Below are 27,952 nucleotides of genomic sequence, written 5' to 3' on the forward strand. Positions count from 1 at the left end.
CTGACTACAATATGTATATCCATTGTGTGATGCCTCAGAATGTAACTCTACTGTAGTGCACGAGAAAGCTCTCCCAAAGTACCCCTTGTCCATGTGGTTATATCAGCTATTGATGAATAATGGTTCTTGGTGCATTGCAGTCTGGAGGATTGGAAATCACAGGTTTTCAGCTTAGTCTTGCACCTTCATCCAGATTACTTGAGTCCTTTAATGATATTCTGCACTGCTGAGCGAGAACTATGCAAATCCTTTCTTATCTATCTTCAGGCACATTGTTTTTTTAAAAATTTCAATGATTTTCTCACACATTTGTTGACAAAATGGAGATCCTCTGCCCATCTTTGCTCCTCAAAGTTTCAGCCTTTAATGGATGCTGCTTTTGCATCACATCATGGTTATGATCAGGTTTGAAGAAAAAACATTGAATTTTGTTTAACCTGATAAGTAGCCCTGAACTGCCCTTGTCTCAACTTTTTCTTTTTGTAAATGTAAAAATCACTTTGGATTATTAAATTTAAATTATCATTGTCCATACCATCCCAACCTTTTCTGATTTGAGGTTGTATTTATGCTCAGAGATAACTATGGCCTATCTGGTATCATATAGCTGTAATGAGCTGTCAACCTTGATTGTGACCTTCAAAACTAAAGATCAACATCCAATCGTGTGCTTTGCAAGCCACATAAAACTTCCGATTCATGTCTGACTTTTGACCAAATATCATACATGAATACATTTGTACTGTAGCTTTAGTGAGAAAAAGAGATGGATGACATCTGTATAGTTTGTGCGGTAGACCGACAGATTATTTGTTTGACTACGCGGCGCAGAAATGCACGTTACAAAGGTGATGCATGTCTCACAGGAAGAACCTGTCAGGTAAAAGTCAATGTCAAATCAGAGACCATCGTCTATTGTCCGTGGTGATATCTTCAAAATGTAAAGGGCAATTTAATTCAAACTTGGTAGACAAACTCTTGACCATGCTCTCACAACATAGGTCACGTCTGGGTCAAAGGTCAAGATAAAATAAGAGGCCATCATAGACTGTCTGTGGTAATATCTTCAAAACACAAAAAGCCATTTCAATCAAACTTGGTGGGTTTAGGTTTAGTATACTGGACTTTTCTCTTGCAATACAGGTCCTGTCAAGGTCATAGGTTGAAGGTGAAGGTCAAATCAGAGGTCACTGTCTAAAATACATTAAAGACCGTATGCGAGGAACTCGATAAGACCTCTGAAATTAATAACGTCATGTGATAACATCAAGCAAAGTTGGCAAATTAGCAGGCGACGGTGAGGCATTGTAACTGTCACCATGCCAACCATTTATCAAAAACAGAAGTGAAATGTATTTGCTTCACTGACATATGGTTTAAGGGTGTCACATAATTTTTATTTGCAAAATCTGTTAATGGGGAAAAAAATAAACAGCTTCCATTTCATACCATTGATTTATTTTTCTTTAATCTGAATCTTCTTGTGCTGCTTCCACCTACGGAGAGGAGAACGTGCCGAGGAAGAGGATGGCTTTGCTCTTATTGTGCCGGATGAAGAACAGGAAGGGGTGGTCAGCTGTGAAATGTTCCTCTCTTAACATGCACATCGCTATGATGCCCGCTGTGGCTGCAGCTGCCTCCGTCCCCTCCTCCTTCACCTCCATGAAGGTCTTATGGGCCACCGTTGACAGGAAGAGTCCCCCTGCACCATTCATTCCAGACAGGTCAGCTCCAGAACCAAAGACGTCGCTCATGCCCACCTGAGACAGTGGATCATTCAGCTCGTACTCGTCCTCCAGTTTGAACTTGGGGAGGTGAACGAGAACTTCTAAGTGGACGTCCATGTTGTCCCTCTTGGTCCACTCCTCCAGCTTCTCCAAAGTTAGTTCTTTCTCCAGCTGGAACACGGCACATGTAACTGATCACAAAAGGCTATTTCCTCAAGTGACGATTGAAGGCATATTAGCAGCAGAAATAAACATGTTTATAACCTGATACAAAAAAATAAATATAACGGCTTTTGATATTGATAGTTAATTTCCTTGCTTGTGAAAACTGTATGGGGGTTCATTTATTTATTACTTCCACCAAGGAGGTTATGTTTTTGGTCGAGTTTGTTTGTTTGTCTGTCTGTCAGCAGGATAACTCAAAACGTTTTGAACGGATTTTGATGAAATTTTGTGGAGTGGTTGGAAATTACAAGAGGAACAAGTGATTCAATTTTAGTGGTGATCCAGATCACGATCCGGATCCAGGAATTTTTTAAAGAATTCTTCACCATTGCGGGATAGGGGGAATTTTGACATTCTACTTTCTAACTTCACAAAAACAAGGCAGAAAGGCTTGAAAAAAATAAGGGTGTAACATAGTCAAATGTTCTATCAAACAACAAAGTCTGGTGATGATCGGATCCGGATTTGGTGATCCAGAATATGCAAAAATATAGGGAAAATAGAAAATGTCAGTGTGAGGTGACAAATGAAGCTAGAGATGCACAACTAATACCAAATTGTAGCTGGATCTGTACTGATTCAGTAAGGTGTCATCAGATTTGATGTAGCTTCAAATGTTATGGAGCTAGATCCAGAAGAAAACCGCCATTACCGAAAAATAATTTGTATACAACAACTTTTGAACTAATAAAGACATAAAAGTGATTCCAAGTTCTAGTTTTATGCTTTCATGGTCAAGGATGTCAAATATAAAGGAAAGAAAAGTGTATGTATCATAGGTTTGGTTGTAACACTGAATTGTTGAATAGATCACTGTGCCAAGGAGGGAATCTCTTTAGGGTCAGTGACCCTATGGTCTTGTGTAGCACATGCAACACTTAAAAAATAGTTCTATTTCAGAATTTACTGTTATTTATTTAGAGAAGTGTTTCATAAATGTTAAAAAATTCATATATTTGCAGTATAGTTGAATAATAAATTGAATTTTGTCTCTTATTTGTTTTTGTCTATAAGCACATGCAATATCAATATCAGTGCTCAGATGACAGTAGCTTCTGGCAAAGGTGCAAGTTGCAATAAACTGTGATGCCAAGCGCTAAGGATACATGCTATCCAGTCACAGCAGATGAAACTTAGCAAATATCATTGTTAGACTTTTTTAGGTTCAATGATTCCACGGTGTGTAGACGTTATGGCGTCAGTGACCCCATGGCCTTGGCGGAGGTTTGCACTCCCAGAGTGCTTCTAGTTTTTTTGTTTTTTTTTTTTAAATAAAACCCAGTTTAAGGGACATTAAGACAAAGTAATGCAGTTTTAGGGGTGTGGTTGAGTGATAGCGACCACCTGGCTGCTAACAGATCGCTTAGCAAGCAGGCAGCTCCTTTCTGAGTATCTGAATACAAGTATGAGATAATATACAAATAGTGAATTTTATGAATTCAATGGGACGAATATTTCATGAGGTGAAAGATGGCAGCCGAGTTGAATGATACATTCAAGCTTTCATCAAGTTAAATATTCGTACCACTGAAAGAATGAAAAAACATTCATTATTTGTTTTACAGTGGAATGTAAAGGTTTGGGCACACCTGATGATTTCCATGAATTTCCTTTATAAATCATTGGTTGTTTGGATCAGCAATTTCAGTTAAATATATCATATAGCAGACGAACACACTGATATTTGAGAAGTGAAATAAAGTTTCTAGTATTTACAGAAAGTGTGCAATAATTATGTAAACAGAATAAGGCAGGTGCATAAATTTGGGCACCCTTTTCATTTGACTGATTTGAATACATTTAGCACTAATACAAACACAAAGTTGGTTTGGTAAACTCATTAACCCTTGACCTCCTTACACAGGTGAATTCCAATCATGAGAAAGGGTATTTAAGGTGGCCATTTGCAAATGTTTCTCTTCTTTGCATCTCTTCTAATAAGTGGCAACATGGGAGCCTCTAAACAACTCTCAAATGACCTGAAAACAAAGACTGTTCAACATAATGGTTTAGGGGAAGGATACAAAAAGCTGTCAGTTTACACTGTGATGAACATAGTGAGGAAATGGAAGACCACAGGCACAGTACTAGTTTAGGCCTGAAGTGGCAGGCCAAGAAAAATCTCAGATAAGCTGAAGTGAAGGATGGTGAGAACAGTCATAGTCAACCCACAGACCTGCTCCAAATTCCTACAATATGATCTTGCTGTAGATGGTGTCTCTGTGCATCGTTCAAATACAGTGCACTTTGCACAAGGAAATGCTATATGGGACAGCAGATGAAGCCTTTCTGCATACACACTACAAAAAAAAAAGAGTCGCTAGAGGTATGCTAAAGCACATTTGGACAAGCCAGCTTCATTTTGGAATAAGATGCTGTGGACTGATGAATCTCAAATTGAGTTATTTGGACATAACAAGGGGTGGAAAAAGAACACAGCATTCCAAGATAAACACTTGCTACCAACAGTAAAATTTAGAGGTGGTTCCATCATGCTGTGAGGCTGTGTGGCCAGTGCAGGTACTGGGAATCTTGTTAAAGTTGAGGGACACATGGATTACAGTCAATATCAGCAGATTCTTGAGAATAATATTCATGGATCAGTGACAAAGTTGAAGTTGCGCCGGGGCTGGATCTTTCGGCAAGACAGCAACCCTAAACACTGCTGAAAATCTACTAATGCATTCATGCAGAGGAACAAGTACAATGTTCTGGAATAACCATCTCAGTCTCCAAACCTGAATATTATTGAAAGCCTGTGGTGTGATTTTAAGCGGGCTGTCCATGCTCGGAAACCAACAAACCTGACTGAACTGGAGATGTTTTGTAAAGAAGAATGGTCCAAAATACCTTCTACCAGAATCCAGAGGAAGCTTTTAGAGGCTGTTATTTCCATAAAAGGAGGATCTACTAAATGTTGATGTATTTTTTCCTGTTGGGGTGCCCAAATTTATGCATCTGCCTACTTTTGTTTAACTAATTATTGCACACTTTCTGTAAATACTAGAAACTTCATTTCACTTCTCAAATATCAGTGTGTTTGTCTGCTATATGATATATGTAACTGAAATTTCTAATCCAAACAACCAATGATTTATAAAGGAAAATCATGGCAATCATCAGGGGTGCCCAAACTTTTACATACCACTGTATATAATGGCTAAAACAGTTCCTTGTCATTTGATTTTATATTATACAAATAATGAATGTTTATGAGTTCAACAGTACAAATATTTCATGAGGTGAAATGGTACGTTCCAGCCTTCATTGAATTAAATATTTGTTCCATTGAAAGAATGTAAAAACATTCATTATTTATTTTATATAATGGCTAAAATAGATCCTTGTCATTTGATATTTTCTTAATTTATAAACAACAGAAAAGGGACTTACATTTTGGTGCTGACGTGTGTGTGTGCGCAGAGTGCAATGCACCAAACATATGGAACCAAATTTGCACACTAACTGGAACCAAACTGCACTCTAAATGAAACACAAATGGGACGAATAATCCATGTCAGGTGACATACAAAGCACCAATCAAATGACAAGGATCCACTCGGCCGTTATATGATTTATAAACAACCGAAAAAGGACTTACATTTTGGCGTTCCACTGCTGCTTTGACATCAACAGTCCAAAATCGTTCTCAGTCAACTTGGAAAAACATTTAGATCATTCAAAAATAATTATGGTGATGTAGTCTGTGATACTTAAAAAAAAAAAAAAAAAAAAAAAAAAGACTGTGTACTTCCTCAGTCCAGAAAAATCACATCAGAAATTTGTCCAGGTTTTCATCCTAACAGCTCTTCATGACTCCTTACAGTGTAGTGGAATTGTTTGTGTGTGTTAGGAGAATTAGCACCGTCAATTAACTTGTTCAAATAATCGTCCGTCAGCAAAACAATCTCCGTCATGTTTAGCTAAACGCTGCCCCCACTAGTGTGTGCATGGGTGGGATTCGCAGTGTGCAATGTACAAAACGTGTGGAACCAAATATGCACAGTAAATGGAACCACATTTGCACGGTAAATACAACGCAACACAAACGGGACAAATAATACATGTCACGCGACATACCACGCACCAATCAAATGACAAGGATCCACTCAGCCGTTATATAATATGGCTAACTGTGCCATTAATTGTACAAACCAATCTTCTAAGAAGTTGACACCTGTGTTTTCAATGAACAGAATTTAGTAGCACAGTTAGCTAAACTGATGTGCTATGATTATTGAGGCCATTTGTCACTTACGTACATATACACATATATATGTGTATACACACACACACACAGAGTTTATGAATGGAACCTCTACCTTAAGCAGAGGGTCTGAGCCGTCAGTGGACTCCTCGGGCAGCAGGATGAACATGCTGAGCTCTTCCTCTACATATGGCAGCTCCAGGATTTGCAGCTTGTCATCTTCGATGTAGTTGTAGGGCAGCTTCTTCATCTGGTACATCATCTGAACCGGCTTGGTCACATTCTAACTCAAAACAAACAGACGGTTGTGACGGATGTGACTTAAATTCCACAGTTCATGAGCCACACTGGCTCCAGCATAAACACCATAAAGGACTGCACTCATGTCAACATGCTTGTGAATGTTCTTCAGCAAAATGAACATATGTTTGCATTTATCACACCTTGTTAATTTTGAAAGGCATCTCTTTGGTCTCCGCCTCACTGAAGCGGTTTTTCCAGTTACCCTTGAAGTACACGGCATTCACCAGAGCCAATCTGGTATCACCGCGGACTGTTCCGGGCTTCAATAGATCTTTAATCTTCTCTGAAAAGATACAGGTGGAGGTGGGGGGGGGAGTATTATGATAATTAAATTACAGTTTATTTAGTTGAACAAGAGTCATCAGGAGATAACATATCCCCCGCGGTCCCCACAAATCAGTAATGCAAAGACTTGGGGGATCACCTGAGTACACACTTATGCTAAATATGAATGAAATTGGTCAACTGGTTCTTGAGATATCACACTAAAAAGGGCAGCAATGGCAATATCTTGAATATCTAGCTGTGATCTTGAAACTGAACCCAACATCCCTGTAAATGACAGGTGTTGGGGGATCACCCAAGTACACGCTTATGCTAAATACGAATGAAACTGGTCAACTGGTTCTTGAGATATTGCGCTGAAAAACGAAAACATGCTGATTGCTCTATCCCCCCGTATTTCTTACTGGGCGGGGGAACAGGGGGCTAAAATAATGCACTATGACTTCTCTGATGTCAAATGGCTTCAATTTATGAAAGAACGGTGAAAAAGTTATTTTCATTTCATTTTTTCAAAAACTCAACTGAAATCAGTTTCAGTTTGAGAAAGTTTTAACCGAGTTTAAAATGACTAAATTAACCATTTTAACAGCATTTTAAAGATTCTATCCCTGCAGTTGAAAACCAAGTTATGTCTTCAGAGGCAAGGATTCAAGGATCTTTATTGTCATACCAACTCACATTTCCATGTTAGCGGCACGAAATTTGTACTCAGGTCCCGGTTATTTAAAAACATAAATAATAATTCAATATAACCTGTTAAAATGAATCAGAATGATAACCAATATTACGACATTTAATACCAAGTATAGATACATAACTATGATATTGCACTGGGAATTAATAAAAACCAATATTGCACATATGTTGCACACAGGAAGTTTTTGCATATGGACAATTAAAGTGGTTTAGTGCAGTCTATATATGATGATGTAATTCTTATAGAACACAGCTCGAGTTCAACAGCCTTACAGCCTCAGGGAAGAAGCTGTTTCTGAGCCTAGTAGTTCTGCTCTGAATGCTCCTGAACCTCCTGCCTGAGGGAAGGAGCTGAAACAAACTGTGTGCGGGATGGGAGGAGTCCCTCAGAATGCGGAGAGCCCTTCCCCTACACCGTGATAAGTAGAGATCCGAGGTGGTGGGAAGGCTGCCCCCTACAATCCTTTGTGCAGCCCTTACCACCCTCTGCAGAGCCCCCCTCTCAACAGCTGTGTTGCTGCCGTGCCACACAGTAATACAGGTGCAGAGGATGCTCTCCACTGCACAGTGATAGAAGCTCCTCTAAATGGAGCTCCCAAGTCCAGCTCTCCGCAGCTTCCTAAGGAAACAGAGGCGTTGATGGGTTTTCCTGACCAAACGAGAGGTATTGGCACCCCAGGTGAGATCACTAGATATGTGCACACCCAGGTACCTAAAGCTGGAGACCACTTCCACAGCTGCTCCTCCAATATACGAAGGAGAAGGAGTGCCCTTGTTCCTCCTAAAATCCACTACCATTTCCTTGGTTTTCTTCTTATCCCTGCACCACTGCACCAGATGTTCCACCTCCTCTCTGTATGTGGACTCATCATCATCCTTGATGCATCCCACTACTGCTGTGTCATCCGCAAACTTCACTATATGACAGCTAGGATATCTTGCTGAGCAATCATATGTTAGCAGAGTGAACAGAAGATACAGATTTTAAAAATTTAATAATAATGATTAAGGGCTGTTTAGAAACAGTTCATAAACAGCTCAAAATGTCTGTCTTAATATCAGTTTAACAGCATTTCAAACTAGTTTATCCTGAGTCGTAGAAGAGTTCAAAATGATTCCAAATTAGGTTTTCTAATTCAAAGTGTTTACATTCAGTTTAAACCACTTTAGTCTTGATTTACAGCTGTACTGGAGATAATACCTGATTAAAAAAAAACAAACATTTAAATCAAGTTAAGAGCTGTGTGTATCTCTGGTGTAAAACATTTCATAACAGGATAAATCCATTTTCAAATTTTTATAGATGTTGAATAAACATTCACCTTTAGACCACTTTTCAACACAGTTTTCATTGGCAGCTTTTAAATGATAAATGCGGACGTGCCTGGCTGGCTAGGCCTCAAAATGATAATTTAATCATTGTACAGGTTGAAAAATACCACTATTCAAAATCACGGTTAAAAACGGTCCAAACCCGAACGTTAATTAAATGTCTACAAATAGACATTGAAAAAACCTTTCACTTTTCAACCATTTTTGAAAGTTTTTTTCAACAGTGGGCATAGACATTTTATAAAGATCTTTTCAACATAAAAAAAAAAAAAAAAAAAAAAAAAAAAATTCTCACTGGGAAGTTGTATAGTGTAAACAATGGTGGCGTCGGACATACGTAGAAATCCTTACAAGTGCCTCCCAAAAAATCGGCAATGAAATTTGGCCAAGAGTTTACTTTGCCCAGTTATTTATTTTGTATACAATGTTAAAAAATTCTCACGTTCTGTCTGCTGCTCCACCCAGCTGTTGATCTCCGCTCTGCACTCCTCTGCAGCGCCAATGAAATCAACCGGCTTCATGTCCGCCTGGTAGAACTTCCGTGTGGCTTCTAGAAATTCCTGCAGATAACAGAAAACATCTCTAGGAATTCACAGATCATCTGTGATGAGCAGATGAGTAGGTGGGGGGTGGGGGGCCTCACTGGGAGAAAGTTGCTGGTTTTCTCTCCGTAAATCCGGTTGGCCATTTTCAGGTTGTATGATGTTGAAGGAGCGTTGATATCAGAAGTTAGCTGCTGGAAGGTTGGGTGGACGTCTGTTTTACCGTGGAACGAGAGGGCCTATGTAAAAACACACAAAACAGAGTAAACAAGATGAAAATAAAGCTGACGTTCTCTGCAAAGAGGTCACAGTTTATATGTTTTACTCGAGGCCAAAATATGGCCATTGGGTATTATGAAGACATTACGTCCGTCTGTCTGTCTGTGCTCAGCATAACTACAGTCCTGTTACTGCCACGGTCTTCAAATTCACAGGGAACATTCTTGGAACACAGACCTTGGACAAGTTCAAAGATGCCTAATCTTGACCTATTTTAAGAAGTCAAAAGGTCAAATTTTGTTTCCTATTTTAATGCTCATACGGCTGAGGGTATTTTAGCATTGTTTTATATTCTTGTTTACTTTCTTTCAAGAAAATTCTGACTGGCGATTTGTTTAAACACGGCTTAACTGAGGACAAAGTTTAAGTTATTTTAGACACATTCCCTTAGAAATCTGGATTGGATTTGCAAAAGGGAGGAAATCATTAATTGTAAGATTCAGCAGTTCAGGTGCATAATTTTTCAAACACCTCATCTCTACTTTTTGCAGTGGGAGGTATTATACAAAATTACACATTTAAATAATTGTAATAATAATCTGCCCCCCCCCCCCCCCCCCCCAAAAAAAAACAAAAACAAATAAAAATCTCTTTAACGCTTCCCCCAACCAAAGGCAAACTTCAACTACCAGCAAATACACCGCTATAAACAGACAAAGGGGCTACGTGTATTACCTGATGGGTGTAGGTCATAAAAATCAAACTAGGTGAACGAGCGTCATAAACGCAATAGTTATCAGCTTTACAAACTTCTGCTTCTCCATCAAACAATAAGTTATTTGATAATGAGATCAAAGTACAGCACACCTGCACTTATTCACCCTGCTTTACAGACACACCTTTGGATAAGTATTCATACAAGACAGATATGATGGTGATCACATGACTTCCTTTACAGAGATTATAACAAGAACTAGAAGTGCTATGACAGCACGTACCTCCACCAGTACTTCAGTACACACTTTAACCACGTTTCATAATGGGAAACTTTAGGGAGAAGAAAAACATAGGAATCTCCTCATGCTGTACCTCTTTAGATCTGTGTTCAAATCCCAGTCACGCTACCTGTCAGTGTCCTTGGATGAGACATCTAATCTGCATCATGATATCAGTCCACCTAGCTGTAAAAATGGGTACCGGCCTTGGCTGCTAGATTAAATGTGAGACATCACTGTAAAGCACTTTGAGCATCTGCTAGGTGGAAGGTAAATGGGGCAGGAATGCTGCAACTTTTTTTTCCAGACTGTGACAATATACACACATAATAATAATAATAATAATAATAATAATAATAACATTCAACACAGCTAAATGTGTTCACTCCATCTGAATATGTACATTCACTCCATAATGCCTATACTGTAATACAGGTATTGATACGGGGTGCAGACTATTATTTTTTTTATTACGATTATTTTTTTTCTTGGTCATACGGCACAGCCATGTTCAGCTGATATGTCTATGTTTCTACATCAAAGTTAGCCACGTTTTCAGTAGAAAGCATCAGACATCAGAATCTGACATCTCCACCACAGATTTAGACTCCAACCAAAATAAAAACTGGACATTACTCTCCACCTCCAATTACATTTTTCCTTTGCAGACTTTTTTCATGAAACATTCCATTTGTGTGATCCTTTGCTGTTGTTAAATCTCCTCCTCCACAAATCCTGCTCACACCAGAATCTGAGATGAGTGTTATTTTAAAAAGGGAACACTTTACCAGGATGCCTGGAGTTAAACTTTGAAGAAGAACAGTGGATGCACATGCACCCTGAGATCTGCCAGTAATGACTGGGTGGATTTGGACAAATACATATACACATTAAATTTTGCTTATACCCAAATATATTGTTTGCACTTATCCAGTTGGTGGGGTGGGGGGGAGGGTGTAACTTATGCTAAAGCCAAATAATCTTGTGTATTTACTGTGAAAAGTATTTTTTAACCAATTTTTCTTTTTAGCCGCTAATTGGTTCCATGAAAATAAATATTCAGCGAGGAGCCAGCTGGCCCCTCGCTGAATATTTATAAATCAAGCCCTGTGAGCATCTATGACTCCCAATGGATGGGACGCCAATCCATCACAGGTTACATCCCCAGCCAAGACCAGTACTAATTTACAGCTGGGTGGACTGGTATAATGCAAATAAAGTGTCTCGTAGCATGAAGCACAGACTTAGAATTAAACTCCAGCCTATGGATGCACCTGCTGTGGAACACATAATGAGTAGTAAAGTAATTCTCCTCACCTGTTTCATCTGATCTGCAGTTTTTCCTTTGGCTCCCAAGAAGACCATGGCCATAGCTGAGCTGATGCTCAGTGGGGAGATTAAGATGTTCTTGCCAGGGTTTGCCTGGCTCAGAATGTGGAACAGGTCCAAGATGAAAACTGAGTTTGAATTGCTGACGGTGCTCATGACTGATGACAAAGTGTTTCACTGTGAAAGTGATTGGATTGAAATTGATCAAAAATCTGATACTGCAGCACTGCATTCCATACAGACTTACAAACATACAAAAATACTCAGAAATTATGATCATTTAACATGAATTGGAAACTTTAAATTGACCGTAGGTGTGTGTGTTTGTCTGTCTATGTGTCCAGAGTGAACCCCACCTCTTGCCCAATGACTGCTGGGATAGACTCCAGCTTCTCCGTGACTCTTACTTGAAATAAGTGGGTATAGAAAATAAATGAATGTTGTCAATTTCACATTTATTTGACAGTTTTGCTTATTTTTGGAATTTAACAGTCATTATGTTATGCACCACAAGCTGAGGGCTTTCTTAAACCAATCCACTGCTGACTTCTCCATGTTGCTGTGGGCCAGCAATCCATAACTGTCTGACAGCTTATTTTGTCCAAATGGCGTGAGATAACATCCAGTAGGACTGAGTAGGACTCTGGTCCTACTCAGTCCTTGTCTATCTCTGACCAGCCAGTTGAGGCTGTGAGCAGCTTTAAGTACTTAGGTACCCTCATAGATAACAAGCTTAGTTTTTCACAAAATGTGGACGAGATTTATAAGAAAGCCAACCAGAGACTATTCCTGATTAGGAAACTCAGGGGCTTTGGTGTGAGCTCACAGACTCTTCAGAAAGTCTATGTTAGTCTCATTGAAAGTGTTCTTGTGTTCAATATAACTGTATGGTTTGGGTATCTCACAGTTGTAAACAAGAACAAACTGAAAAAAACTGTTAAAAATGCAGCGAAGGTGGTTGGTCAGGAGTAGGGCTGCAACAACGAATCGATAAAATCGATAAAAATCGATTACAACAGGCGTTGGCAACACATTGCGTCATCGATGCGTTGTGTCGAGCGATTATGGCGCCAGAAGCTGCTGGCTGCTTCTGACGCCAGTAGCGACCAGTGCACAGAGCAGATCAGAAGCTGTTTCGTAGAACTACACAGTTAGAATATGGCAGATGCAAGTAGATGAAAGAAAGTTAAGACTTCAAAAGTGTGGGAGCACTTTACGTTAAACAACACAAAGACGTTTGTTAACTGCAACATTTGCAAGTCGGACCTCGCATGGCACGGGAGGCAGGCTGTCTGCGCGTCTCCCAGAGCAGCAAGGTGAGGGGCAGAGAGTGAGAGAAAAAGAAAGAACATTAACAGCACCGACAGTTTTTTATTAATGTTGTCAAAGTCCTACCATAGGGTGATTCTTTAACTACGGGCACTATTGGCCTTGTAAATGTAATTTCCACCACACCATTGCCTTACAATATAAAGCGCCTTGGGGCAACTGTTTGTTGTGATTTGGCGCTATATACATGTGCTCTGATGTCACTGTTTATCTCCATAGAAACTACCCACACAATCTTTCATACAAACTTTTTAAAGGGACATTATTGTTGTGGTGGAAATTACGGCAATAGTGTGGGACAACTACATTTCGTTTAAAAAAAAATCACAACAGTTGTATGACATTGAATACCCCAATTATGTTTTGATTATTTTACTGATATTTTATTCAGAGATATTTTAAAACACTAGAAAAAACGTTTTTTTACTATTCATTTTCATCATTGAAGATCATAAGTCTGGGTGTGGGACAAGCACAAAACGGCAATATTTGCATATAATGATGCTGAAAAAAGGTGAAAAAGTCATCATAGACTACTAGGACAAATTTCTTAAAACACTTTCATTGTAAAGATAACTATAAAAGTGTGAAATTTCCCCTTTTTTTTTCTTTTTTTCATAAAATATGATCAAGGGACATAAAAGTGCCCGTAGTCTAAGAATCACCAAGTATTCACAAGAATCACAAAGTTCTTCTGAAAAACTGGAGCGATCTGAATTCGGATGGATGAATATGGGTGTGTGTGTGTGTGGAGACAATTCACAACGTGACAGAACTTAACGATGCGCTGTTACGCGCAATAGCGCGCAAGAACGCGGAACACTATTCTTGACCGTGCGTAATGGTTCCTGATAATTCTCCAGTAACATGCACGTGCCATAAATCGTAACGTGTGGTAACAGGTTGCAGCAGTTCCTGAGGACACCTGACGCCTCTGCCCCGAATAATCACATTCGTGATCAGCGGCCAAGAATGTGTACTTCGTGGCAATGGTCGTGACTTGTCGTCGTTATGTGTAAACGTAAATTGTTGTCCGACCGGAGAAGTGGCTTTTTTTTCTTGGTTTAAAACGTTCGAATCCTTCTCGCACCTCGCGAGAAAGCGTCTTCGGTTTTTCCTGCCACACTCCACGCAGCGGACAATCGGAAAACGTGATAACACTGAGTTCTCCCCAGACAGTGGAACAACGACGCCGCGCCATCAGTGTTCTGACAGCGCCGTCACACTCTGCCGTGCTCTCAGGTCGTTTTTAAAAATTCAGCCCTCCCCTCCCCCGCAGACGCTGCTGCGTAAAAAAAACTCCGTCAAAGTCTTCACATAAAACGAGCTCCTTCTGGATGTATAGCTCCAGAAATTCATTTATAGGCTTTATTTTACTGTTGAAAGTCTTCATGTTTCCAAAGTTTGCTCAAATACGGTGTGTGTGTGTGTGTGTGTGTGTGTGTGTGTGTGTGTGTGTGTGTGTGTGTGTGTGTGTGTGTGTGTGTGTGTGTGTGTGTGTGTGTGAGTGAGTGAGTGAGTGAGTGAGAGAGTGAGAGAGAGAGAGAGAGAGAGAGAGAGAGAGGAGGAGGAAGAAAGAAAAAGAGGGCGAAAGACAGAGGAGAAGCAGAGAGAGAGAAAGAGAGGGAGGGAGAGAAGTACGTGTATGTGGGATGAGTCACATGTGTCATTGTGAAATGACCACATAGTTTCCAAGTTATACAGAGAATGTGTCACATATAATGATTCAGGCTACAGTTCTTGATTTAGGTTTTATGGTTAACTGGTTATGCAAATTTTGCTCATTTGCAGCAATAAAATACCTCTTTTTTCACCATATACATATTTTATAACATTTATATGTTTTAATGTTGTTTTATGGCAACTCAGCACTTTGATAAAGCAATGCCATTTGAAATAATTATTTTTGTTCTTTATTATAAACTGTTTTTTTCTTTATTATTTTATATTTCAACAGCCAAGGGACATTTGACAATTTGTTGATTTTCAAGTATTTTAAGTTTTTAAATAATGTTCTGTTGTTAAATAAAGTGATGAAGGGGGTGGTGGCCAAGTGGTTAATGTGCTTGGTTTCAGTGCAGAAGGTTCCGGGTTCAAATCCCACCCCCGCCACCTTTCTCCATGTAATGTGGAGTTGCGTCAGGAAGGGCATCCGGCGTAAAACCTGTGCCAATTCAACATGCAGATCCACCTTGGATTTGCTGGGGCGACCCCGAGTGCAAACAAGGGAGCAGCCGAAGGGACTTACTGTTAAATGAAGTGATGGAAGGAGACAAAAACTGTTTCCCTAGCACATTTTTTAAAAATTCCCCGCTAATCCGATTAATCGTGTCGAAACCCCATCAGATTAATCGATTACCCAAATAATCGTTTGTTGCAGCCCTAGTCAGGAGCAAAAGTCACTGGATGTTCTTTACCAGGCAGCTTTGCAGAGAATGACGAAATCCATCATCAGTGACAAGGACCATCCTTTGTTTGAGGAGTTTGAACTGATGCCCTCTGGGCGCCGTTACAGAATGCCTTTTGCAACAAAGGTGTATAGGGGGTCATTTGTGCCTAATGCAGTCAGTCTACTGAACAGGTGCTAGTGAAGTTATGCAGCACATGAAATTGGATGAATTTTTATGAAATCATTATTTATTGTAATTTTATTTATTGTATATTAACTGTCATGTTTTGTGATTGTTTAAACTTTTTTGTGGTGAACCAAAGACAAGTTTCCATTGAGGTGGACAATAAAGTTTAATCTAATCTAATCTAATACGATGTCAAAGCACATTAACTTGTCCATCTTGCTTATTTTTTAAATGTAAAATTTCTTATGTTAAGTAGCAGCACAGGCTGTGGTGTGCACATGTGCTACACTGAGGTCCAGTCCATGTTGTCAACTTGCCCTCATGGAAACATAGCAAATCCACAGCAAAATGGAATTACGACAGCTAACTCTGGCGATATTTCAGTTTACCATTAAAAATTTGCTCTGGTTGTAATTCCATGACCATAAAATTACCCAGGTGCAATGTCTACACTTTTATTTTCCTCCTCACAGTGCTTTTTTTTTTTAATAACAGGTGTGACTTACACTCCAGAAAATATGGTAAATATGATACAACCCCAATTCCAATGAAGTTGGGATGTTGTGTAAAATGTAAATAAAAACAATGCAAGGCTTGCAAATCCTCTTCAAACTATAGTCATTTGAATACACCACAAAGACAAAATATTTAATGTTCAAACTGATAAACTTTATTGTTTTTGTCCAAACATTTGCTCATTTTGAAATGGATGCCTGCAACACGTTTCAAAAAGCTGTGACAGTGGTATGTTTACCACTGTGTTACATCACCTTTCCTTCTAACAACACTCAATAAGCATTTGGGAACTGAGGACACTAATTGTGAGTGTCATGACTGGGTATAAAAGGAGCATGCCCAAAAGTCTCAGCCATTCACAAGCAAAGATGGGGTAAGGATCACCACTTTGTGAACAACTGCATGGAAAAAAAAAGTCCAACAGTTTAAGAACAATGTTTCTTGATGTTCAATTGCAAGGAATTTAGGGGTTCCATCATTTACAGTCTATAATATAATCAGAAGATTCAGAGAATCTGGAGAACTTTCTACACGTAAACGGCAAAGCCAAAAACCAACATTGAATGCCCGTGACCTTTGATCCCTCAGGCAGCACTGCATTAAAAACCGACATTGTGTAAAGGATTTTACCGCATGGGCTCAGGAACACGTCAGAAAACCATTGTCAGTCACATCTACAACTGCAAGTTAAAACTCTACCATGCAAAGCGAAAGCCATACATCAACAACATCCAGAAACGCTGCCGCCTTCTCTGGGCTCGAGCTCATTTGAAATAGACAGACGCAAAGTAGAAAAGTGTGCTGTGGTCTGATGAGTCCACATTTCAAATTGTTTTTGGAAATCATGGACGTCGTGTCCTCTGGACAAAAGAGGAAAAAGACCATCCAGATTGTTACCAGCGCAAAGTTCAAAAGCCAGCATCTGTAATGGTATGGGGGCGTGTTAGTGCCCATGGCATGGGCAACTTACACATCTGTGATGGCACCATCAATGCTGAAAGGTACATCCAGGTTTTGGCCATCCAAGCAACGTCTTTTTCAAGGACGTCCCTGCTTATTTCAGCAAGACAATGCCAAACCACATTCTGTACGTGTTAAAACAGCGTGGGTTCATAGTAAAAGATTGCGGGTACTAGACTGGCCTGCCTGCAGTCCAGAACTGCCGGCCATTGAAAATGTGTGGTGCATTATGAAGTGCAAAATACGACAATGGAGACCCCGGACTGTTGAACAACTGAAGTTGTACATCAAGCAAGAATGGGAAAGAATTCCACCTACACAAACAAAAAAGTTTATTAGTTTGAACATTAAATATCTTGTCTTTGTGGTGTATTTAATTGAATATAGGTTGAAGAGGATTTGCAAATCATTGTATTGTTTTTATTTACATTTTACACAATGTCCCAACTTCACTGGTACTGGGGTTGTACATGAACATTTCCATAATAGTGAATATGTATTGAACTTAATTTTCCTCAATCATTAAGAAATACAAACAGTATGTAACATCTGTGACACAAACTAGCCGAAATTTCACTTTTTTTTTTTTTTTTTAAGAAAAGCCTTCTCTGTTCTACTCCACTATGAAACTGTATAAGCGGCACTGCAGATTTGCAACAGCTAAATATCTGAGTTTTCCTGTTACTAAAAATTAATTTGAGCCTGAGGGGGTTAAAAAAAAAAAAATCACTATGCAGTTTCTCCGGCCATGACCACATAATCTGTGTTTGTACTTTGCATTCCAACAGTGACACTCTTTGTGCGCTCAGCGTGTGACTCAGTGGTGCAGGCAGGTCAAAACAGAAGGTTTCCAGTTCAAGACCACCTGTGCCTATTTTTCATGTAACGTGTAGTTGCGTCAGGAAGGGCATCCAGCATAAAACTTTAAAAAGCAATTGTAATATCGCAAAAAAGTTCATTATTTGTTTTGTCAACTATTTCGGAAAGTGAAAATACTATATATTCTAAACAAAATCCATGTAAACTAAGCAGCCAGTCTGCTCCGCGTAAACCAATGCAGATCTGGCTGTATCTGCTGTGGCGACCATGAACAAACGGGAGCAGCCAAAAGGAAAACAACAACAGTCCGTATAAACTAAAACATTTCAACTATTTTACTCATTTTAATAATTATGGACTATAGCTCCAAAATGTAGAAAAATATATATCTCAACATATAGAATATTTAATTTCAGGCTTGACAAACTCACCATGCAGTCTGAATACCAGGAATCTTTCATTCTGCTTTAGACACACAACCACAATTATGGGGAAGACTGCTGACTTGACAGTTGTCCAAAAGACACTCAATGATGCCCTCTACAAGGAAAAGACGCACAAGCAACGGAGGTAATTACAGCAGTCTAGAGAAGACTGAAGAACTTTGACTGAGGCTGGAGTCAGCCCATCAAGAGCCACCACGTACACATGCCCAGGAAGTGAGCTACAAGTGTCACATTCCTCGGGTCAAGCCACTCCTGAAACAGAGTTAATGTCAGAAGCGTCTTTTTGGGCAAAGGATAAAAAGAACTGGACCATTGCTCAGTGGCCCAAAGTCCTCTTTTCAGATACAAGTAAATTTTGCATTTCATTTGGAAATCAAGCTTCCAGAGTGTAAAGGAAGAGTTGAGAACACAAAATCCAAGTTGCTTGAAGTCCAGTGTGAAGTTTCCACAGTCAGTGATGGTTTGGTGCCATGTCATCTCCTGGTGTTGGCCCACTGTGTTTTATCAAGTCCAAAATCAATGCAGTCATCTACCAGGAGATTTTAGAGCACTTCATGCTTCCATCTGCTGACAAACTTAATGGAGATGTTGATTTCCTTTTCCAGCAGTACTTGGTAGCTGTCCATAGTGCCAAAACAGCTAGGAACTGGTTTGCTGACCATGGGATTACTCTACTTGACTGGCCCCATAGACAATACAACACTACATAGAATCTCTACGGGCTATTGTCAAGAGGAAGTTGACGGTCACCAAACCAACCTGGAGTTGAAGAACACCTCAACAGTGCCACAGGTTGATCACCTCCATGCTGCACCTCATTAATGCAGGAATTCATTTAAAAGGAGCCTCAACCAAGTATTGAATGCACAAATGAACCTACTTTTCAGAAGTTCATAATTTCAAATCAAATCAATTTTATTTATATAGCGCCAAATCACAACAAACAGTTGCCCCAAGGCGCTTTATATTGTAAGGCAAAGCCATACAATAATTACGGAAAAACCCCAACGGTCAAAACGACCCCCTGTGAGCAAGCACTTGGCGACAGTGGGAAGGAAAAACTCCCTTTTAACAGGAAGAAACCTCCAGCAGAACCAGGCTCAGGGAGGGGCAGTCTTCTGCTGGGACTGGTTGGGGCTGAGGGGAGAGAATCAGGAAAAAGACATGCTGTGGAAGAGAGCAGAGATCAATCACTAATGATTAAATGCAGAATGGTGCATACAGAGCAAAACGAGAAAGAAACACTCAGTGCATCATGGGAACACCCCAGCAGTCTAAGTCTATAGCAGCATAACTAAAGGGTGGTTCAGGGTCACCTGATCCAGCCCTAACTATAAGCTTTAGCAAAAAGGAAAGTTTTAAGCCTAATCTTAAAAGTAGAGAGGGTGTCTGTCTCCCTGATCCGAATTGGGAGCTGGTTCCACAGGAGAGGAGCCTGAAAGCTGAAGGCGCTGCCTCCCATTCTACTCTTACAAACCCTAGGAACTACAAGTAAGCCCGCAGTCTGAGAGCGAAGTGCTCTATTGAGGTGATATGGTACTATGAGGTCCCTAAGATAAGATGGGACCTGATTATTCAAAACCTTATAAGTAAGAAGAAGAATTTTAAATTCTATTCTAGAATTAACAGGAAGCCAATGAAGAGAGGCCAATATGGGTGAGATATGCTCTCTCCTTCTAGTCCCCGTTAGTACTCTAGCTGCAGCATTTTGAATTAACTGAAGCCTAGAGGAAATAAATGCATGAATTAGTTTTTCAGCATCACTCTGAAACAAGACCTTTCTAATTTTAGAGATATTGCGCAAATGCAAAAAAGCAGTCCTACATATTTGTTTAATATGCGCATTGAATGACATATCCTGATCAAAAATGACTCCAAGATTTCTCACAGTATTACTAGAGGTCAGGGTAATGCCATCCAGAGTAAGGATCTGGTTAGACACCATGTTTCTAAGATTTGTGGGGCCAAGTACAATAACTTCAGTTTTATCTGAGTTTAAAAGCAGGAAATTAGAGATCATCCATGTCTTTATGTCTGTAAGACAATCCTGCAGTTTAGCTAATTGGTGTGTGTCCTCTGGCTTCATGGATAGATAAAGCTGGCTATCATCTGCGTAACAATGAAAATTTAAGCAATGCTGTCTAATAATACTGCCTATGGGAAGCATGTATAAAGTGAATAAAATTGGTCCTAGCACAGAACCTTGTGGAACTCCAAATTGTAATCTATTAGATAAATATGATTCAAACCACCGCAGCGCAGTGCCTTTAATACCTATGGCATGCTCTAATCTCTGTAATAAAATTTTATGGTCAACAGTATCAAAAGCAGCACTGAGGTCTAACAGAACAAGCACAGAGATGAGTCCACTGTCTGAGGCCATAAGAAGATCATTTGTAACCTTCACTAATGCTGTTTCTGTACTATGATGAATTCTAAACCCTGACTGAAACTCTTCAAATAGACCATTCCTCTGCAGATGATCAGTTAGCTGTTTTACAACTACCCTTTCAAGAATTTTTGAGAGAAAAGGAAGGTTGGAGATTGGCCTATAAATAGCTAAGATAGCTGGGTCAAGTGATGGCTTTTTAAGTAATGGTTTAATTACTGTCACCTTAAAAGCCTGTGGTACATAGCCAACTAATAAAGACAGATTGATCATATTTAAGATCAAAGCATTAATTAATGGTAGGGCTTCCTTGAGCAGCCTGGTAGGAATGGGGTCTAATAGACATGTTGATGGTTTGGAGGAAGTAACTAATGAAAATAACTCAGACAGAACAATCGGAGAGAAAGAGTCTAACCAAACACCGGCATCACTGAAAGCAGCCAAAAGAGAACGATATGTCTTTGGGATGGTTATGAGTAATTTTTTCTCTAATAGTTAAAATTTTATTAGCAAAGAAAGTCATGAAGTCATTACTAGTTAAAGTTAAAGGAATACTCGGCTCAATAGAGCTCTGAGTCTGTCAGCCTGGCTACAGTGCTGAAAAGAAACCTAGTAAGATGTCCTAGCTTTACGGAGGCCTTTTTTATAGAGCAACAGACTCTTTTTCCAGGCTAAGTGAAGATCTTCTAAATTAGTGAGACGCCATTTCCTCTCCAACTTACGGGTTATCTGCTTTAAGCTGCGAGTTTGTGAGTTATACCACGGAGTCAGGCACTTCTGATTTAAAGCTCTCTTTTTCAGAGGAGCTACAGCATCCAAAGTTGTCCTCAATGAGGATATAAAACTATTGATGAGATAATCTATCTCACTTACAGAGTTTAGGTAGCTACTCTGCCCTGTGTTGGTATATGGCATTGGAGAACATAAAGAATGAATCATATCCTTACACCTAGTTACAGCGCTTTCTGAAAGATTTCTACTGTAATGAAACTTATTCCCCACTGCTGGGTAGTCCATCAGAGTAAATGTAAATGTTATTAAGAAATGATCAGACAGAAGGGGGTTTTCAGGGAATACTGTTAAATCTTCAATTTCCATACCATAAGTCAGAACAAGATCTAAGGTATGATTAAAGTGATGGGTGGACTCATTTACATTTTGAGCAAAGCCAATCGAGTCTAACAATAGATTAAATGCAGTGTTGAGGATGTCATTCTCAGCATCTGTGTGGATGTTAAAATCGCCCACTATAATGATCTTATCTGAGCTAAGCACTAAATCAGACAAAAGGTCCGAAAATTCACAGAGAAACTCACAGTAACGACCAGGTGGACGATAGATAACAACAAATAAAACTGGTTTTTGGGACTTCCAATTTGGATGGACAAGACTAAGAGACAAGCTTTCAAATGAATTAAAGCTCTGTCTGGGTTTTTGATTAATTAATAAGCTGGAGTGGAAGATTGCTGCTAATCCTCCACCTCGGCCCGTGCTATGAGCGTTCTGGCAGTTAGTGTGACTCGGGGGTGTTGACTCATTTAAACTAACATATTCATCCTGCTGTAACCAGGTTTCTGTAAGGCAGAATAAATCAATATGTTGATCAATTATTATATCATTTATTAACAGGGACTTCGAAGAGAGAGATCTAATGTTTAATAGACCACATTTAACTGTTTTAGTCTGTGGTGCAGTTGAAGGTGCTATATTATTTTTTCTTTTTGAATTTTTATGCTTAAATAGATTTTTGTTGGTGATTGGTGGTCTGGCAGCAGGCACCGTCTCTACGGGGATGGGGTAATGAGGGGATGGCAGGGGGAGAGAAGCTGCAGGGAGGTGTGTAAGACTACAACTCTGCTTCCTGGTCCCAACCCTGGATAGTCACGGTTTGGAGGATTTAAGAAAATTAGCCAGATTTCTAGAAATGAGAGCTGCTCCATCCAAAGTGGGATGGATGCCGTCTCTCCTAACAAGACCAGGTTTTTCCCAGAAGCTTTGCCAATTATCTATGAAGCCCACCTCATTTTTTGGACACCACTCAGACAGCCAGCAATTCAGGGAGAACATGCAGCTAAACATGTCACTCCCGGTCCGATTGGGGAGGGGCCCAGAGAAAACTACAGAGTCCGACATTGTTTTTGCAAAGTTACACACCGATTCAATGTTAATTTTAGTGACCTCCGATTGGCGTAACCGGGTGTCATTACTGCCGACGTGAATTACAATCTTACCAAATTTACGCTTAGCCTTAGCCAGCAGTTTCAAATTTCCTTCAATGTCGCCTGCTCTGGCCCCCGGAAGACAATTGACTATGGTTGCTGGTGTCACTAACTTCACATTTCTCAAAACAGAGTCGCCAATAATCAGAGTTTGTTCCTCGGCGGGTGTGACGCCGAGTGGGGAAAAACGGTTAGAGATGTGAACGGGTTGGCGGTGTACAAGGGGCTTCTGTTTAGGACTACGCTTGCTCCTCACAGTCACCCAGTCAGCCTGCTTTCCCGGCTGCTCGGGATCTGCCGGAGGGGAACTAACGGCGGCTAAGCTACCTTGGTCCGCACCGACTACAGGGGCCTGGCTAGCTGTAGGATTTTCCAAGGTGCGGAGCCGAGTCTCCAATTCGCCAAGCCTGGCCTCCAAAGCTACGAATAAGCTACACTTATTACAAGTACCATTACTGCTAAAGGAGGCCGAGGAATAACTAAACATTTCACACCCAGAGCAGAAAAGTGCGGGAGAGACAGGAGAAGCCGCCATGCTAAACGGGCTAAGAGCTAGTAGCTGCGCTAAGCTAGCGGATTCCTAAAAACACACAAAGTAAATAATGTGCATAAATAATTTCTGCATTACAAGTGCTTTTTTAGGTTGATTTTATGAAATATTCAATTTTTTTGAGAAAAGTTTTCTACGGTTTTTTATAGGCTGTAATTCTTAAAATAAAAAAAAAATATGCTTGAACCATTTTAGTTTATACGTATGACATGAGTCTAGAATATGTACATTTTTCGTCACATTATGAAATACCTGACAAAAAATATTTAACTTTTCCCACAATATTTTAAGGCAGTGGATATTTTGCTGGATACGGCAAATGCACCTAGCGCTATTTGACCAGATCTCCTCGCCGATTGGCTAGTTCAAATGATGTCATTGAAGAGTTTATTTCAACATGGCGGTGCCCTCGGTAAAGTTGAACTGGACGATATTTCGCCATACGCGGCACTAGCAAAATGGCGCAACGGGCCGTCTAAATTTATTCATGACGGACGGGACAGAACAACCACGGTCGGGCGGAAACTTAAAGGCGATCGGAGTTTAAGATCTCCTTATTTCACATTCATGATAGCAGCTCGATATTGGTGATTTTCATTATTGAAAATTGGCATATTTTACCATTCACTATTTTCAGGAGTGGACTGACTGAAGGTTTTGCAGACTTGACACTGACAGAGAAAAAACAGGATAAACACACGTGCCGATGTGGACTTCTGTATTTCTGTTTACCGTGACATTTTGAATGTTTTATCATGTTAGCTACACAAAATGAGGCCACTTAAGGCCAAATAAAAAAATAAGTTTATCATTCCTGTCCGACAGAGAAAATTACCAAGACCAAGACTTCCACCGTGCCTGAAATAATTTCCACCGCGTGGCAAAAAATGCTGGTGAAAATCATTTTCGCCACATGGTGGAAATAATTTCGGCCACGCGTATGCCGCGTTTTTGAGCTGCTTTTAACGATGGCACCCAAAATGGTATAGAATCCCTCCCCCAGTTGGTGATTTTCTGTTCCGATTCAAACGCCTTTCTGGCACCCAAAACGGCATAGAATCCCTCCGACTTCATGGCACCCAAAAACGGCATTAAAAGATGAAAAATTAGCACCAACACTCAATGCCGAAGGCGCCACCATGTTGAAGTAAACTCTTCGATGATGTCATTTGAACTAGCCAATCAGCGAGGAGATCCAGTCAAATAGTGCTAGGTGCGTGTCTGCCACATGGAAATAGAGACCTGGAATGGATGTCATGTGACTAGTGGCATGCCGCACGGCGGCCATTACTAAGGGTGGACAGAGCGCCTCGAGCCAGTTAAGGCACCTGTTAAACAGAAGCGAAATGAGAGGAAAAAAAGCAGCCAGTGCTTCACCATCAACTGCACCAACTACAAAAACAAATTCTCAAATACTAAAATGAACTGTACAAGAGTCTTAATGTAATTATGTACAATAAAAGTCTATTTTAAAGTCATTATGTTGCAATTTAATATCGATATACTGAGACTATAACTCAACGACATAAGTTCTTTTCATTAAGCTGCGTTCACATGCATACAGATACGGAAACAAAAATGTTTAAATATATTTACAGTGAGGAAAATAAGTATTTGAACACCCTGCGGTTTTGCAAGTTCTCCCACTTAGAAATCATGGAGGGGTCTGAAATTTTCATCTTAGGTGCATGTCCACTGTGAGAGATATAATCTAAAAAAAAAATCCAGAAATCACAATGTATGATTTTTTAATAATTTATTTGTATGTTACTGCTGCAAATAAGTATTTGAACACCTACCAACCAGCAAAAATTCTGTCTCTCACAGACCTGTTAATTTTTCTTTAAGAAGCCCTCTTATTCTGCACTCTTTACCTGTATTAATTGCACCTGTTTGAACCTGTTACCTGTATAAAAGACACCTGTTCACACACTCAATCAATCACACTCCAACCTGTCCACCATAGCCAAGACCAAAGATCTGTCTAAGGACACCAGGGACAAAACTGTAGACCTGCACAAGGCTGGGATGGACTACAGGACAACAGGCAAGCAGCTTGGTAGAAGACAACAACTGTTATGATTATTTATTAGAAAGTGGAAGAAACAGAAGATGACTGTCAATCTCCCTCGGTCTGGGATTCCATGCAAGATCTCACTTTGTTGGGTAAGGATGATTCTGAGAAAGCTCAGAACTACACAGGAGGACCTGGTCAATGACATGAAGAGAGCTGGGACCAGTGTCACAAAGATTACATTAGTAACACATGATGCTGTCATGGTTTAAAATCCTGCAGGGCAGCAAGGTCCCTCTGCTCAAGCCAGCACATGTCCAGGCCCGTTTGAAGTTCACCAGTGACCATCTGGATGATCCAGAGGAGGCATGGGAGAAGGTTATGTGGTCAGATGAGACCAGAATACAGCGTTTTGGAATCAACTCCACTTACCATGTTTAGAGGATGAGAACAACCCCAAGAAAACCATCCCAACCGTGAAGCATGGGGGAGGAAACATCATACTCTGGGGGTGCTCTTCTGCAAAGGGTACAGGACGACTGCACCGTATTGAAGGGAGGATGGATGGGGTCATGTATTGAGAGATTCTAGCAAACAACCTCCTTCCTTCGGTAAGAGCATTGAAGATGGGTCATGGCTGGGTCTTCCAGCATGACAATGACCCCAAACACACAGCCAGGGCAACTAAGGAGGGGCTCCGTAAGAAGCATTTCAAGGTCCTGGAGTGGCCTGGCCAGTCTCCAGACCTGAACTCAAGAGAAAATCTTTGGAGGGTGCTGAAACTCAAAACCTGAAAGATCTAGAGAAGATTTGTATGGAGGAGTGGACCAAAATCCCTGCTGCAGTGTGTGCAAACCTGGTGAAAAACTACAGGAAACATTTGACCTCTGTAATTGCAAACAAAGGCTACTGTACCAAATATTAACATTGATTTTCACAGGTGTTCAAATACTTATTTGCAGCAGTAACATACAAATAAATTATTAAAAAAATCATACATTGTGATTTCCAGATTTTTTTTTTTTTTAGATTATGTCTCTCACAGTGAACATGCACCTAAGATGAAAATTTCAGACCCCTCCATGATTTCTAAGTGGGAGAACTTGCAAAATCACAGGGTGTTCGAATACTTATTTTCCTCACTGTATGTATATATACTTGCAGTGTTGTTTAATATGATATGTACATGGTGGTCACAGGCGGCATTTAAATTTTAACAGTGTGGTTGGGGGGGATGGAGGAGGTACTTTTTACCCTGACTGAGGGTCAAAAGTCATAAAACTCTGAATGCCTTTATATCTATTTGTAATAAAATGTTAGTAAAAATCATATATATTGTCATTAAGACTAGCAATAATATTACAGTGGAAAAAGCAGCAAGGTAAATGAGCACAATGGCAAGGCAAAATATCCACTTCGATATTTTAATATTCTGAGATGCACCTCTATTTGGTGATGCGCGCGCACTTTAATGCACTGAAATCAGTTTCCGTAGTTTGATGCTGCACGATTTCAAACCTCTCATGATGCACAACCGCGTATTTTTAAAGACCATATAAAAGGAGTTTGCCTTTAACTTGCATAATAAAAACAGGAGGTACAGTAAATATATTAAGTACTACGTGAGCTAAATTATAAAACGTGTCCGGATGTAAGAAAACACGTAACTTTATAAATAAAGGTTTTTTTTTTTTTTTTTTTTAAACTACACCTAAACCGTAAAGCACAACATCAGCAGCCCGGAAATAAACTGAAAAAGCGAAACCATTAAATTACTGTCGTATGTGTGGAGTTACCTGATGTTTAAAACAGCTGAAGCACAAATAGAACGTATGACGAAGTGAGAGGAAAAAAAAGGTGAAGTAAAACTTGTCACTAGCAGAAAAAAGGCGGCACAGAGGAGCACGTTTGATGATCACAGCCTGTGGGCGTGGTCAAACGACGACGTCACATTGGGCGGCTGTAAATATTGCAGTTTTGATTAAAACACATCTAAACATTTGCTTCCAAAGGTCCAAACGCGGGGAGTACAGATTTTTTTTCGATCCGATTTATTTATTTGATTTATCAGCTTCATACGATTCTGTTAACAAAACAAAACAAAGGGAGAAAAAACAAACAAAAAAACATTAGTATTTTATTAAAATTAATTGCTGTATAAATTATATATATATATATATATATATATATATATATATATATATATATATATATATATATATCGGCAGGTTCATAAGTAAGCAAAGGGAGGAAAAAAAAAACCTGATTAATTTA

General features: G+C 39.8%; 1 protein-coding gene across 3 annotated transcripts; it reads right to left on the bottom strand.

Annotated features, from left to right (window-relative positions):
- Positions 1–1,451: 1,451 nt before the first annotated feature.
- Positions 1,452–27,952, bottom strand: LOC117518268 (leukocyte elastase inhibitor-like). 3 transcript variants are annotated; one of them, XM_034179361.1, is made up of 8 exons: positions 27,485–27,549; positions 19,094–19,103; positions 11,849–12,040; positions 9,419–9,556; positions 9,218–9,335; positions 6,603–6,745; positions 6,275–6,442; positions 1,452–1,898 (listed from the first exon to the last, which is right to left on the bottom strand). In XM_034179361.1, the coding sequence occupies exons 3-8, from the start codon at positions 12,014–12,016 to the stop codon at positions 1,497–1,499; spliced, it is 1,137 nt and encodes a 378-aa protein (XP_034035252.1). In that variant the 5' UTR covers positions 12,017–12,040; positions 19,094–19,103; positions 27,485–27,549; the 3' UTR covers positions 1,452–1,496. The 3 variants fall into 3 exon arrangements, with proteins under 3 accessions (XP_034035252.1, XP_034035254.1, XP_034035253.1); XM_034179363.1 differs by lacking the exons at positions 19,094–19,103; positions 27,485–27,549 and adding an exon at positions 27,941–27,952 and having other exon boundaries at positions 11,849–12,037; XM_034179362.1 differs by lacking the exon at positions 19,094–19,103 and having other exon boundaries at positions 11,849–12,037; positions 27,475–27,612.

This window comes from Thalassophryne amazonica, chromosome 10, assembly GCF_902500255.1.
Source record: "Thalassophryne amazonica chromosome 10, fThaAma1.1, whole genome shotgun sequence".
Classification (NCBI taxonomy): Eukaryota; Metazoa; Chordata; class Actinopteri; order Batrachoidiformes; family Batrachoididae; genus Thalassophryne; species Thalassophryne amazonica.

Excerpts from the sequence above, each read along its gene's own strand:
- LOC117518268 (XM_034179363.1), bottom strand. The coding sequence starts at position 12,016 with ATGAGCACCGTCAGCAATTCAAACTCAGTTTTCATCTTGGACCTGTTC. Across the intron at positions 9,557-11,848 it reads CTGCAGATCAGATGAAACAG|GCCCTCTCGTTCCACGGTAA; the intron begins GTGAGGAGAATT and ends GTTTTTACATAG. Across the intron at positions 1,899-6,274 it reads GCTCAGACCCTCTGCTTAAG|CTGGAGAAAGAACTAACTTT; the intron begins GTAGAGGTTCCA and ends GCCGTGTTCCAG.